Source organism: Emys orbicularis, chromosome 1, assembly GCF_028017835.1.
Source record: "Emys orbicularis isolate rEmyOrb1 chromosome 1, rEmyOrb1.hap1, whole genome shotgun sequence".
In the NCBI taxonomy this organism is placed as follows: domain Eukaryota; kingdom Metazoa; phylum Chordata; order Testudines; family Emydidae; genus Emys; species Emys orbicularis.
Window position 1 is genome coordinate 201,088,128 of NC_088683.1, and position 15,417 is coordinate 201,103,544.

General features: G+C 37.9%; 1 protein-coding gene across 1 annotated transcript in view; it reads right to left on the minus strand.

The window, feature by feature from the left end:
- Window positions 1–15,417, minus strand: part of SYNJ1 (synaptojanin 1) — a 107,676-nt gene that overhangs the window by 12,918 nt on the left and 79,341 nt on the right. Inside the window, exons 24-29 of the mRNA XM_065423535.1 lie at window positions 12,816–13,028; window positions 11,152–11,289; window positions 10,486–10,524; window positions 2,262–2,309; window positions 480–518; window positions 310–380 (exon numbers count right to left, since the gene is read on the minus strand). Of these exons, the coding sequence (XP_065279607.1) occupies window positions 310–380; window positions 480–518; window positions 2,262–2,309; window positions 10,486–10,524; window positions 11,152–11,289; window positions 12,816–13,028 (548 nt within the window). The remainder of the gene's footprint in view (window positions 1–309; window positions 381–479; window positions 519–2,261; window positions 2,310–10,485; window positions 10,525–11,151; window positions 11,290–12,815; window positions 13,029–15,417) is intronic.

Consider the following 15,417-nt stretch of genomic DNA (forward strand, 5'->3'; position numbering starts at 1 on the left):
CTTGCGAAGTAACTCCCTGCTCTCCATGTGTCAGTATATAATGCCTGCATCTGTAACTTTCACTCTATGCATCTGAAGAAGTGAGGTTTTTACCCACGAAAGCTTATGCCCAAATAAATGTTAGTCTTTAAGGTGCCACCAGACTCCTTGTTGTTTTTGTAGATACAGACTAACACGGCTACCCCCTGATACTTGACACTCAATTTTACATATCTCTCATCCATAACACCATTCCTAAGAAAACCTCTCAACTAACTAATACAGTGTAAAAACTTCAAAAGGAAAATTATGTAGAGTTTGAATGCCTACCGGTCTGGCTGCACTATATCCAGCAGTTCCTGTGCTTGTGAATCCGGCTGGAGGTGGAAGCTGACTACGAACTGTAACAAAGCCATTAGAGACCATTGATTTAGGACATATTTCTAAGTTGAAATTTTCTGTAATATAATTAATGCAAAACAAACATTTATCTGTATTACCTAAGTTATCTTTTCTTTGTGTTCCAGGGCTTTTTTGAACTTTGAAGCATGAAGAAAAATCAGTCACAAATGAGATTTTCATTGACAGATCAGGTGCAAACTGATATTACGCAATAATGGTATGTTATCACTAACAGAAATGGGAACAATAGGATTGCATTAGTGATGAAAAAACCTTTGTGTGAGATCTCTTTCTGCAGATATTGCCTAGGTTATTGATATTAGGGTTAAGATTGCCTCTGTTAGAGGGAAGTTGCTGTACTGTGTAGCATATTCTGCAGCAACTCTGGCAGCTATATGTTCAAAAAGGAGGAGTTTCAGGAAGAGGAGCTGATTCAAAAACATGGTCTCAATAAAGTCCGTCTGTAACTGTACATTGTTCAGTGAGTTAAAGAATTTATGTACAGATTCCTGGCTCTAACTTCCTCCTGTTATTGGACACAACATTTTGACAATGAGGTCAACATTTGAACGATGATTCTGATGATCAGCCTTGAACGCAACACTCAAATTATGAAGTGCAAAATATGTGTAAAAAAAAAAAAAAAATTCTTTCCAACTGACACAAACACACACTTCTGAATGCCTCAGGAAGGGAGAGAGGCTCACTAGTGACAGATCTGCTGCCTATTAATCATGAAGGTCCCAGTTAGAATGTCAGCTGTGGTAACTTGAAGGATGCTGAATAATGGGGGTGTCTAATCTCAAGACAGGCAGCTCTTAATTGGTTAAATTTGCTCTAACTGGCAAATAATTCTGCTCTCAATGGCTATGTCTACACTAGCACTTTTGTTGGTAAAACTTATGCTGCTCAGGGGTGTAGAAACCCCCCCCCCCGCCCCCCAAACAACATAAGTGACACTGTGTGAGCAGCACTATGTTGGTGGGAGAAACGCTACCGCCACTCGTTGGGGGTGGGTTTAATTATGTGGACAGGAAGCTCTCTCCCATCGGCACAGAGCGGCTACACGGGAGATCTGACAGCCGCACAGCTGCAGCGGTACAGCTATGCTGCTGTAAGCTCTCTAGTGTAGACATGGCCTTAGGGTATGTCTACATTAGAGCTGGAAGGTGTAATTTCCAGTTGGAGTAGACATATCCATGCTAACTCCAATTAAGCTAGCACGCTAAAGATTGAGCGTAGCCATGGCGGTACAGGGGAGGGTCTAGCTGTCTCGAGTACGGGCCCATTCGAAACAACAGGCATGTACGCGGGGTAGCTAGCCCCTCCCCCTGCAGCAATACTCTATTTTCAGTTTGCTAAAATATTTTAGTGAAAATTACTCCCTTGAAAGTACACGACATTCAGTTCTTTGTTTAAAAGGGAGAGAGAAAAAAAGAACTTGCTAGAGCCCTGCTTTAGTCACAGATAAAATATTTTTTATTCCTAAGTCTTCTGCCTAGAACAGATACCTCTAAGCACCTATTTAAAAGATTTCACCTTAACCCACCCCTGCACACATACACACACCCTGCTGAATTATTTTAAACAATTCTGAGATTAAATCTTGAAAGTTTTCATTACCATGGTTTAATTTTTTCACTTAATCTTTCATGAGTGAATTTTGACTCACAACATAAAGTTGCAAACAACCAACAAATGCAAGTAATTAAATAGAAAACAGGCTGGAAAAATATACTGTAGAAGGATAAAAGTTTAGGAGTTACACAACAAACTGATGGACTTAAACAGCAAGAATGTCTTTAAGCAGCGAGGACAATAATGTCATTCAGATATTAATTTAAAGATTCATTTCTACCATGCAAAAATCATTATGTTACCTTCTATTTCTCTCCTAGCTACCCCAGGACTGGGAGGAGCTCCAAGACCTTTTCAGAGAAAGAAGAGAAGCTGTATATTGCATGAGGAAAGCAGCAGACTGAAAAGAGGCAGAAACATACAGGACATAACATACAAAAGAGCTTTCATATTTAAGGAATTTTTAAGTGGCCTAACCATATTGCACTCTTACCACTTGCAGCAGCACAAGAAAGTCACACTAATTGGAAATAACTCAACAATTCAGTTAATGTTTAGAAATATTACATGGCTTAAGTTTTACATTTTTGTTAAAGAGAATTTAAATTTCTGCTATATTCACTGCCTAAAAATTTTGTAAAGGCACAATTAAAGTTGACTGGCAGAGCCTTGCACTCTTCCAAAATATCTTAATTATATTATACTGCTATAGTTATGTGGGAGTACTTATACCGTAATAAAGTCACTTTTACTCTGGAATAAAGTGTCCACACAGGGGGTTAGTTCTGCCCGTCAATTTCTCTATGTAGATGAGCCCAATGTTTCAGCCTGGGCTGCCCTATACTAAGCAGACATGACGAATGACTAAGTACATGTGATATTTTACCAGGTATATGGTGTTCTTCAAAACTGTATTCTTTCATTCATTTGTATGCACACCAACTGACCTTCACTGTATTAGGGGCAGCTATATCTTGCAGTAGATTCCCACAGTTCACACTAAAGTATGAGGAGAGGTGTGGCTGTGCCCAAAGGCCTGAGGGACTCTTGTTTCTATTCTGAGTTATTTGGATTGTGAAAATAGTAGTCTGGTGGCACACAACACCGCACTACAAGACAGACCCAAGTGCAAGGGATGTTCCAGAGGTAATCCTTAGGATATGGATAAAGGGATGGTAACATCTGGGACCTATAGAGTGATTTGTGCAGAGTAAATATATTATTATTATTACCTAGCTCTTATATAGTCCTTTTCATTAGTAGATCTCAGTGGTCAAGTAGAGGCCAGGCAGAGTCAGCTAGTCTTCACTAAGACTGCCTTAAATGCAACGTTTGCCTTAGTGAAGCCACACACTGATGATTTCTCCTCCGTACCCATATGCTGTATTCCCAGAGCGTTCTATAGCATCTGGAAGGACACAGTGCTACAAAAATTTGCCAGGAGCAGGTTGGAGACTCACTCAAAGTGGGCATTGTTAACGTTGTGGGTGGGACTGGTGTGTAACTTCATCCTGTATTTCCTCGTTTTCAAAGGTTTAAGTATAGGTGCACTCAGTATTCTGAAAGGGGACAAGGCACTGCTACCAACCATAACTCTGTGTTAAGGAAGTGAATTTCCCTTATTTTTTTGAGGAAGGTGTGGTAGAGAGGAGAGCATGATTGGAGAGCAAAAGAAGGCTTCCTGGGAACATCTCACTGCCACTCAGCTACCAGTTCTGTTCTTCCTGTATCCCCTCCATGCCTTCAGCAAGGGAGTGAGGAAGGCAGTAACTGATGGGCTCTGAACACATCTATCAGTTGGAGGCAGAAAGGAGAAGTGGAAGGAAGCCCCAGACTCCATACTTACCTCAGGGGCTAGTGTAGGAGGAAGAGACTCTGCACAATCTTCCTCACTGCAGAGGTGTGAACTGACTCGTTCATCTACTTGAGTGTTCTCCTCCCCCCTCTCCCAATGTTTACCTCAGCTCCCAGTGTGGAATACAAGTTTTCAAAACAATGTCACTGTGCATGCGAGTTTTAGAGCAATTTGAATTAAAATCAGCTCCCTATGGGAGGTTGTATTTGAGAAACCTTTGGACTAAATAACACCAAATTTACAGCAAGTATACCCCTGACTCTGTTCTGGCATACCAATAGACACATGGATTTTAAAACACTGAAAATTAAAAGATCATAATGTGGGGAACCATATATTGGGAACCCCTGGATCAAATGACCCCAACTTCCACCACTAATGCTACCCTTGATGTTAATAGTTAACGTTACACCAGGATTTCTATTTTAACAGTAGTGAAAAAGCTCTACAAAAATTCTGTCTTTTGGGTTACAGTATCACTTTTCACTTTTATTGTAGTTTATGCACCTCTTGATTTTTTTTTTTTTAAATAGTGTGTGGAGGAAAATACCATTTGACATTTGCTTTGACAGTCTTAAAAAGAGCCTTGTGACTGAAATTCTTCTAGTGTCTCACATTTCCTTCACAGCCCTGTTTCCAAGGAACAACCCTTTAAGGAGTGAAACTGATAGGTGTAATCCATTGTTTGTGTATACTGGATGAATTATTTCTGATAGAATGTTGAAATTTGTTTTGTGTTTATTTTTCACAATAAACAAATTACTGTTTTGATTAATGACAGTATTCTGGTGCCACATTAGTCAATGTCCACTTTCCACTAGTCCTTAGAAGAGGGTTTCTTTGGGTTTCTTTAAGCTTGTTTAAGTTTGTTTCCCAACATTTAAAAAATGTATTTTGTCCAGTGTGAAGATTATTCTCCCCATCTTTCTCTCTTCCAGTTACCAGACTGGCTGCCCCCACAATTCCTTCATTATATAGTTGCCCCCAGTGTGAGCCTACTGGCACAGTAGCAGTCCCAACACTCTGGTAATAACATTGGGAGCACTACTATCCTAGCACAGCAACAGCAGATACAGCCAAATTATGGAAGTGCCAGTCCCTAGTCTATAGTTAAGGCTGAGTTGAGTTTTACACTTAACTTACAGCACTTACTCTTGAGTACTGAATGAATTTTCTGAGACTTAACAAGCAAATCTGTTAATTAGAGTGAAATTTTTTTTAAAAAGTGTTCCTTTCAGAAATTTAGCACCCTATGTCAAAACTTTTTTTTTTTTTTTTTAATTAATGGTCTTTTTTGCCATTTTTCTTCATTACTGAAAATTTCTTCAGTAAAGGATGCAGAATTTTGTTTTAAACAGAATTCCACAAAGAATTACCTATTTTCAAAATGATTGCCATGTCCTAATGCATCCAGACAACCTTAACTCTGCCCCATAGACATACCAGAAGGGGGATTTAAAAAAAAAAAAAAAAAAATGGAATAGGTCTCTGAAATCGGTTTAGCCTAATCTGGGAGTACAAACATTATGCACTGATCCTTAACTGTCTGGTTATTTCATGACATCACCACAAGGTGGAGTAAAGGTTGTGTGTGTATATAAATTGCGTATCTCCATTCCTTAATGTGTTTGTATTTCTTTTAAGGTAAACCTTAACTATACATTTCCTGGTTTTATAATATTTGTTTTTGGGATAATAACAATGTCCCTGTAACGTATTCACTCTACATTACTGGTACATACCCTCAAACTTAACTCCATTTTAACAATAGTTTTTAAACTGACAAAGGCAACTTTTAGCCGTTTGTACAGTTAAACAGAAATATTCTCTGTACAGAACTTGGTATTGCTAAAGGAAAAAATATTATACAATGGTGACAAGTCACAATCATTAACTTTCTTCATATTCTGTAAGAAATTACTTAATGTGTTTCTAAACCATAAATATGTAAGGCACTACAAAATATGCTAACTGAATCCTGAACTCCAAACAACTGAAAGCTAATTTTATTTATTAAATTATTATTATTATTATAAGGTACCCAATGACAATCATAGCTTGAATGATCAGGCAAAAGCATTATTCATTTGCAAATATCTAAAAGCTGAAGACAAAAAAAACCCTTGAGTTCTAGCTTACTCCTAATACAGATGCAAGACATAATTACACTGTGGGAAAGCTTAGAGTCCCACGAGGAGTCTTCAAAGCTTACAGCGGCACAAGGAGTGCCACAGACCCTGAAGATGTAAAGTGCCTGAGATAAAAGGTTAACAAAAAAAACCCCAAAAACATTATTATGGGCAAAACTATCACATAAGGTGTCTATGTTTAAAATGATGTTAAGGGTTCAACTTACATGCATACTAGTACATCAATTTATAATTAAAGAGGACACGAAAGCTATCCTTAACTCGCATCAGTGTATGTGTTGCATGGGTCTATGAACAGTATTTGATATTTATTGTATACCAAGTGCTGCAACATTTTTTACAGTATGTAGTACCACCTACACCATGCATTATAAATATAGATCAGATCCAAACAGCTTACGCTCTAAACAAGATGAAAGAAACAAAATGAGACACAGGACAACAGTTTAAGGAAAGGTGTCACAGGATTGGACAATGATGGAAGAAAGGAGGAATTGCTCGAAGAGATGACTTTATGAAGGATTGGAAAGAAGATACAGAGGATGCCTATTCCAAGTGTATGGAGCAGCAAGGCATAAGGCATGAAGCTGTGCATGGGAAGTAGAGAAGGGACGAGTAAGGTAGAAAGCATGGGATGAATGTATTGCCAGGATGGGAAATGAAAGATAGCATGACAATTTTAATTTACTAGTTACAGAAGAATGAAATAATAGTTTGCAATGCTCATTGAGTGACACACTAGTTTTTTCACAGCTTAGGCTGAAGGTAGGATAGAGAGGATTCTGTCATTGTACAGAAAAATACTTGGCAAGGGCATATGATGCAAGCGAACCATATATAATAATATGCAGAAAGTGCAACATTAGCTGCTTTCTAAAATTGTAATTATTTTAACTAAAACCAAAATGGTTCATCTTAAACTACAGATTACCAAATGCTGGCAAATCTGGATTTTGACAGCTTGACTGATGCACCATAAACACACTTTCTTATACCTATCTAAACTTGAGAAATTGAGTGAAAGGGTTTGTGTTCTACAATGTTCTAACTTAAAATATACATGTAGAGATAATTGTGAATAATAGATCTGTAAACACACACACAGAAGTTAATTGTGTGCATATATAAATTATAGCCATGTGATGAATTGCACAGCCACATGCAATTTTAATATGCCTTTAGCCACCTCCACCTGTTCAATAATCCATTTCCCCATTATTTATTCTAACATCCCAAATCCAGGAAAAGTTTCAAACAGCTGCCATTTAAAAAAAATAAAATAAATCAAACTGCCACAGAAATGTTTCCTTGTCCTCCCCACTCAAATGTATTTAAGTGCTACGTACATCTGTGGCTCAATACAATAAAAATACGAGTTGTTAACTTATGTACTGTGTACAACATTTATCCTGTTTTGTAAGACTCACCAAAAGTCTGCAATTTTATTTTTCTGGAACATGTGCCTTCTTGCAAGCAGGTACATGTTAACTTTAACTCTCACTCAGGAATCTCTTGTGGAAGTAACGGGAAATTTAAAAATGAGCGACACACATAGTATGTTCACGCATATATGAATATCCAGAATTATCTTCCAATTCAGTTATTTTATACCTGAAGTTCTGAAATCAAGTTTATGTATACTTAGCTATCTTCATAAGAACACAAGAATGGTCATAATGTGTCAGACCAATAGTCCATCTAGCCCAGTATCCTGTCTTCCAACAGTGGCCAGTGTCAGATGCTTCAGAGGGAATGAACAGAACAGAGCAATTATCAAGTGATCCATCCCTGTCGCTCGCTCAATCCCAACTTCTGGTAGTCAGAAGCTAGTGACACGCAGAGCACGGGGTTGCGTCCCTGACCATCCTGCCTATTAGGCATGATGGATCTAGCCCCCATGAACGTATCTAATTCTTTTCTGAAACCAGTTACATTTTTGGCCTTCACAACATCCCCTGGCAATGAGTTCCACAGGTTGAATGTGCATTGTGTGAAGAAATATTTCGTTGTGTTTGTTTTAAACCTGCTGCCTATTCATTTCATTGGGTGACCCCTGGTTCTTGTGTTATGTGAAGGGGTAAATAACACTTCCTTATTTGCTTTCTCCACGCCATGATTTTATAGACCTCTATCATATCCCCTCTTCGTCATCTCTTTTCTAAGTTGAACTGTTCCAGTCTTCTTAATCTCTCCTCATATGGAAGCTCATATGGATGCTTTTCTCTGTACCTTTTCCAACTCTAATATATATTTTTTTCAGATGGGGTGACCAATACTACACATAGTATTCAAGGTTGTGGGTGTACCATGGATTTATGTAGTGGCATTATGATATTTGCTGTTTTATTATCTCTTTCCTAATGATTCCCAACATTGTTAGCCTTTTTGACTGCCGCTGCACATTGAGCAGATGTTCTCAGAGAACTATCCAAAATGACTCCAAGATCTCTTTTTTTAGTGGTAACAGCTAATTTAGACCTCATCATTTTATATGTATAGTTGTGTTTTCCCCATGTGCATTACTTTGCATTTATCAATACTGAATTCCATCTACCATTTTGTTAGCCTAGTCATGCTGGTTAGTGAGATCCCTTTGTAATTTTTCAGTCTGCTTTGGACCGAACTACCTTGAGTAATTTTGTATCATCTGCAAACTTTGCTACCTCACTGTTTACCCATTTTTCCAGATCATTTATAAATATATTGAACAGCACTCGTCCCAATACAGAGTATTGGGGAACCCCGCTATTTACCTCTCTACACTGTGAAAGTTGACCATTTATTCCGACCCTTTGCTTCCTATCTTTTAACCAGTTACAGATCCATGAGAGGACCTCCCTTTTTATCCCAGGATTGCTTACTTCGCTTAAGAGCCTTAGATGAGGGACCTTGTCAGAGACATACTTGAAGTTTCTGAATTCTAAATCCACTGGATCATCCTTATCCACACGCTTTTTGACACCCTCAAATAATTTTAATAGATTGGTGAGGCATGATTTCCATTTACAAAAGCCATGTTGACTTTTCCCCCCAACATATCGTGTTCATTTACGTGTCTGATATTTCTGTTCTTTACCACAGTTTCCACCAATTTACTTGGTACTGAAGTTAGGCTCACTGGCATGTAACTGCCAGGATTACCTCTGGAGCCTTTTTTAAAAATCGGCATTACATAAGTTATCCTCCAGTCATCTGGTACAGAGACTGATTTAAGCGACAGGTTACATACCGCATTTAGTAGCGCTGCAATTTCATATTTTAGTTCCTTCAGAACTCTTGGGTGAATACCATCTGATCCTGGTGACTTATTACTGTTTAATTTATCAATTTGTACCAAAACCTCCTCTATTGACACCTCAATCTGTGACAGTTCCCTTTTTGTTACCAAAAAAGAATGGCTCAGGTGTGGGAATCTCCCTCAATTCCTCTGCAGTGAAGACCGAGGCAAAGAATTCATATAGCTTCTCTGCAAAGGCTTCGCTACCTTAAGTGCTCCTTTAGCACCTTGATCATCCAGTGGCTCCACTGATTGTTTGGCAGGCTTCCTGCGTCTGATGTACTTAAAAATATTTTGCTGTTAATTTTTGTGTCTTTTGCTAGTTACTCTTCAAATTCTTTTTTGGCCTCCCTAATTATCCTTTTTTACACTTGGCTTGCAAGAGTTTATACTCCCTTCTATTTTTCTCAGTAAGACCTGACTTCCAATTTTTAAAAGATTTTTTTGTCTCTCTCTCTCTCTGCCTCTTTCAGTCTGTTATTTAGCCATGGTGCCTTTTTTTGGCCCTTGTACTTTTTTTTTTCCTTTCCCTTTTTTAGTTTGTCTCTCTATAATGGTGTTTTTTAAAAAGTTTTCATGCAATTTGCATGCATTTCACTCTTGTGACTGTTCCTTCTAATTTCCATTTAACTTTGTTTTTTACAGTAACATTTTTTTAAATAATATAAAACTAAACAATTTTCTCTACTGATTTTTCTACCTTAAAACCACAAGAGAAGGTATTGTGGATGAACTAGTCTTAATCTGTGAAATGTTACTACCTACCTGAATGACTATCATCCTTTTTACAATGCTCCTCATGGAGAAAAACAGCTAGTCTGAAGTTAAGAGCTTTATATTTTTAAAAAGTGTGTTGCGCATATTGACTACGTTTAAATTATGAAGGTCAGGACCAGTTTTAACTGACATGACTATAGCATGTAAATAACTGTTGAAAAAAATATTGTCATGCTCCTTATTTACTCATCAAGTAGTAGTAGCTGCTGTCCAGAATTTACTGACCCCTAAGATTAAACTGTAATTCTAGAGAGAGGATAGAGTTTAAGGGCTCAGAAAAAAAGCTATATTGCTTTTTAAAGGAATTATTTTTTTAAAGTAACTGAATATATGCCACAACACATATCAACTTCTGCCTTTGGGAAGCATCAGATTAAATATTCTCAGGATAAATATACTGTTATATTAATAGCCATAGACGTTTTGCTATTTATTAGTCATGTTTGAAAACACAATTATATTATTACCTCCAAATTCTTTTCTAGCAGGTGCAGGACTCCTACCCCCTTATAGTATATAAGAAATGTACGCAGCATTAAAGAAAAAGCATCAGTATAAAAAAGGGGAGAAAAAAGAATGAGAAAGTTACAAACATCAAGAGTCACTTTGGTTAGTTGTTACATGGCTCATATATGCTCTCTCAACATCCAGTTTCTCTTAATGCTCCACTGCTTACACTTCCAATTTATCTAAATATACTTTTCCCTAAAGTGATTAACTTTAATATAATTAAACATACATATGCAATCTGTACTTACTCAAAAGTTAACAGGAATATCATTAACATTTGAATTAAATTAGTGAAATCAAAAGATTAATTAGTTTTTAAAGAAACATTAAAATGCCGTAGATAATGAAAATGTTAAATACAAACATCCATTGGAAGCCGATATTCCTTATTCAAAATAATTAGCACAATTGTGTATTAAAAAGTAATCATAAAAAGTAGCTGTGATATGTAAAAATCTAGCTGAAAAATTCCATTTTTTAAAATTAGTTAAACAGATCGAATACATTTTGTAAAGAAAAGGTCAGTAAGGCAACTGGCCAAATAAATAAATAAAATCACACAGACTTAAATAAAACTGTACATCAAAAGATTGCCCATTGTGTGGTATACATCACTGCATTACCTGATGGTGGGGGTGGTCTCTGTGGTGGAGCAGGTCGTGTAGGTGGAGCCACTGGGCGAGGGGGAGGAAGACGTTTAGGCTCTAAGCTCTGAGTAGACTCTTTCTGTTGTGTAATTGGTTGAAAATCAACTGGAGAACCTGATCAAGAAAATCAGCACATATTTAATGACCTTGTTAAAAAAAAAAAGTGCTAAAGATTTTCTATTGAAAAGTTTTTTGTAAAGGTTTCTGTCAATACCACCAACTATGGATACACACACAGTGGTCGTGTTGCATTGTCATGTGGCATCGAAGTTTCTGGGAAGCAAGAATAAGAGAAATGGACTTTGGTGAGAGTGTGAATTAATTCACAGGTTGATTAGGAATGATATCTGCCAAAAAGTTTGACCATTAAGTATTTTCTGGGTACCTGAAGGGTTCTTATAAACCACATTTCATCAAATACATTTCCATTCTATTTCAACCCAGGCTTTCTTTATTTGCTTATTTCCTTGGAGAAAGGGAAATTTTAAAGGCAATTTGGAGGGTATTCTGTCAGATAAGCATGATCACTGTAAAAAAGTACTTCCCATTACAGTGACACAAACAAACTGTTTAAAAAACATTGCCACACAAATTCATTTTTAAAGTGCCAAAATATCATTACAGTTCCCTATTCCCATTCTTATCACTAAGATAAAGCTGTTTAAACTGAAAATCATATACACAAAGCTCCTTCTCCTACCAGTTGAAGTTAGTCATGCAACAATCTTGCCTTATATCATAATGGTACAAATTCACTTTTCACTGAAATGAGATGCATCTAATCCAGGGGTTCTCAACATATCTTTTGGTGGCCTCAGAGTGCTACCCCCAACTCTTGCTGGTGGCCGCTCCGAGAATTTTTCCTAACACCCTTAATTAACTTTAGGAAAAACAAATAAATATGCACATATACATGTCCAGATCATTGTAATTTATTTATGTATGGTTTTTTGCAGACTCAATAATAAAAATAATGTACAGTCATCTCTATTCTTTACTGGACGTAAACAGAATAGAAAAAAAATAAGGTACTTTGCATGGTTTGATTTTTTTTTTTTTTTTTTTTTTAAAGATTGCTAGTTAGTAAGTCTGCTACTGTTAAAAGTGATATTTGTTAATATCACTTTTCACAGCAGACTTACTCAGCCTTGGCATGCTGGGGGACAAATTGAGCCCTGGATGAGGAGGTGGGTAAGGAGGAATGAGGGCCAGGGGTGATGGGGTCTGGAGGAGACAGCGGGGGGTTGAGGTGATGGCGGGGGGGGGGGTGCATCCAGGGATGGAGTCTAAAACCCTGTGGCTGGGGGACCCCTACAGGCAGCCCCAGGGGAGGAGCCGCTGCTTTGCTGTCCCCCTCAATAACAGCCAGGAGGCTGTGGCCACATTTGAGAAACGTTTATCTAATCAGTGTGGTTAAAATAAATGAGGATTATACTGATACACCATGTCACAGGGTTCTTCACTGGAGGTATAAAACAGATTACTTCACTTATTCTAGTTACCTACAACTTGACCTTGAATATATGTAACCCTGATAAAATACCTACTAACTAGTTTAATATTTACTATATTCTTCAAGGTCAAATTTTAGGTAACTAGAATGAGATATAGTTGTCTGACTTATGTAATATGATACATACTTTGTGAGGATATAGGTGGTCCAGGAGTTCTTGTAGGTGCTCGACTTGGTCTAACTGGAAGGGTGGGTAGCGGTCCATCTGACAACGTGGGTGATTGGCAGGGACTGGAACGAGGTGAAGAGCCTGGTGAGGTTCCAAGACCAGAACTTGTACCTGGCTGTAGATGTTGAGGAAAAATTTCTTCAACTTCAGTACTATAGTCATCAATATCACCTAGAAAAACAGAAAAAAGCATATAAAGTAAAGGGATCTACAAATTTTTGTCCCATCCACACTGACTCCAGGCATGGAAGTCATTTATTGTGATGTCTACTTTTCATAATGAAATCATCAAAATCCTACGTTTCAAAGAATTAACTAACTACTGAAAGATCCTTTCTACATGATTCTTACACGATACAACCGTTCATATGAAGAATGTAGGCATACCCAGAGCAGCTGGAAATACTCAAACTCTGTGCATATTGAAAATGTCAAGTACAAAAGGAAAATCACAGTATCTAAAAATCTTGATTTTGTACAAAGCCTATCCTTTCAGATGGCCATCAGAGAAGAGCAGGTTCTGCTCATAAAACGCAAATAAAGATTTCTTCAGTAAACATTTTAATTAGGTATGTACTTAAAGGACCCAGAAGCTAATTGTGAAACATATATCTAATTGGGGAATAAGTAATTCTATAGCCCAAAGGTTCCTAAAAATAGGAGCCCATGTCCCAAAACAAATGAATAATTCCTACTCAGAAAAATATATCAAATGAGCTGGGAATGAGAAAAATCCAAGTTGGGAATGAGAAAAGCTTGCTGAGTTCTGGGAAATATTTTCACCAGATATATTAGTCATACCTCAAAGATAAGTAAAATAATTATATAGCTATGATTTTTCTTTCTGAAGATACTGCTAGATAACAGAGGTCCCTGCACTCCTTCCATCATTTAGGAGAGACTTTGAAGTGCCTTCATGTCCCTGTGGGACATTGCAACAGGTGTCTGAGGTCTTAAAAAAAAAAAAAAAAAAAAAAAAAAAAAGTTTAATAAGTGTATGAATCTTTTCAATAGTATGTTCTACATAGAACTTTACAGTAATTAGGAAGCTTAAATAGTGTAGAACATAGCTGTCTACTTACAAAGCAGTTCTTCATGCAAAGAACTCATACCAGTACTAGGAGATCTGCACTTGCTCTTCATTAATTTCCGGGTGGAATTTAAGATGGCATTTTTAATCAATAAAAGCTGTAAATGGTTTGGGCACAGTACCATGTGTGATACTACAGCAAATGCCTCCCTGCCAGAATCCCACCCACACCCTGTGTGACAGGGTTATCTCACAAACACCAGGCTAAATCATAGTGTTCCATATGGAAGGCAGCTTTTACAGGTTCTTTGGAGGGCGAATTATGCCCCGCCTGTTCTAAGCCAGCCAGAGGCAGAGTATCTGGCAGCAAGCCGGAGAAGGGAGCATGGCCAGCACAAACTCTGCTGCAGCTCTGAAATATCTCTAGAAACTGCCAATGAAGGCAATATCCCATACTTATCAGAATTGTTGAAGACACTGGGCTGCAGAAATGTATTCTTCTTTGTATTAATACTTAAACAGTACCCACCCACCCCCATAGCTCGTGTCTAAACTCTGTGGGCCAAGCAACAGAATAGACCTTTGTTTAGGAAACCAGTAATGATATAAATCCACAAAGACAGTAGAATCTATTAAACTACTTCAAAGGTCTGGAAAGAAAAAATACGGTATTGAAATTGAGAGTCTAAAAAACGAACAGACCAATTAATGAAAGAAAAATGGAGATCAACTCAGTTCTACTGTTCAAGACTCATCCAATTCTCTGGTAAAGTCTCTTCATTGACCATCATAAACAAAAAGCTGTATTAACAACTTTGAGTTGTCAAATAAACAAACTGCAGCCAGAGAATACAACTCACAGTCAGTTAGGGAATATGAATACAGATGATGAAATCATGTGCGTTCAGCTCTTTTTGACATACTCAACTTCTTCAGACAGTATAGGAAGGTCTGGTATGATCTGGAAGTCTTCTACTTCCCCTCTAGCACATTCAAAGATTGCCAATCCTGCTTGACCAATTCTCTTTCTTGTAGCTTGAGTGAAACCTCAGGATATCAGTACAGTGACCTGAAGTCTTCCTCTTCAGTATAGTACCTTCTTAGCCATAACAAATCTTTTCCTGAGTACCAAAACGTGCTCACTGCAACTTAATGCAGTGGATCGTTGTCTGGACAGCAGGAAAGTGAGCCTGGGGCTCCGTTAAATGTCCCTACTGCATTTGGGTTATGAAGGCGGGAAAAGTGAACAGACTAACCCGAGCAGCATCAAGGGGAGAACTGGAAATGGCTGAACCTGGTGGGGGCACTGACCCACCATATGGACTGGGGGAAGGGAGAGGTATTTATACCCTATGTATTCTGGAAGGAATTCACACTCTTTCTCCTCAGTCATTGATCTGCACCACTCACCCTCCCTCTCATGTGAGCAGAGCAGGACCTGGTTCCAAGACCGGCTGTGGGCTTGTGCTAGTTCACTTTTTTTCTTTTTGGGGCTAGAAAGGAATTCCCCCCTCCCCCCATCACTAGATT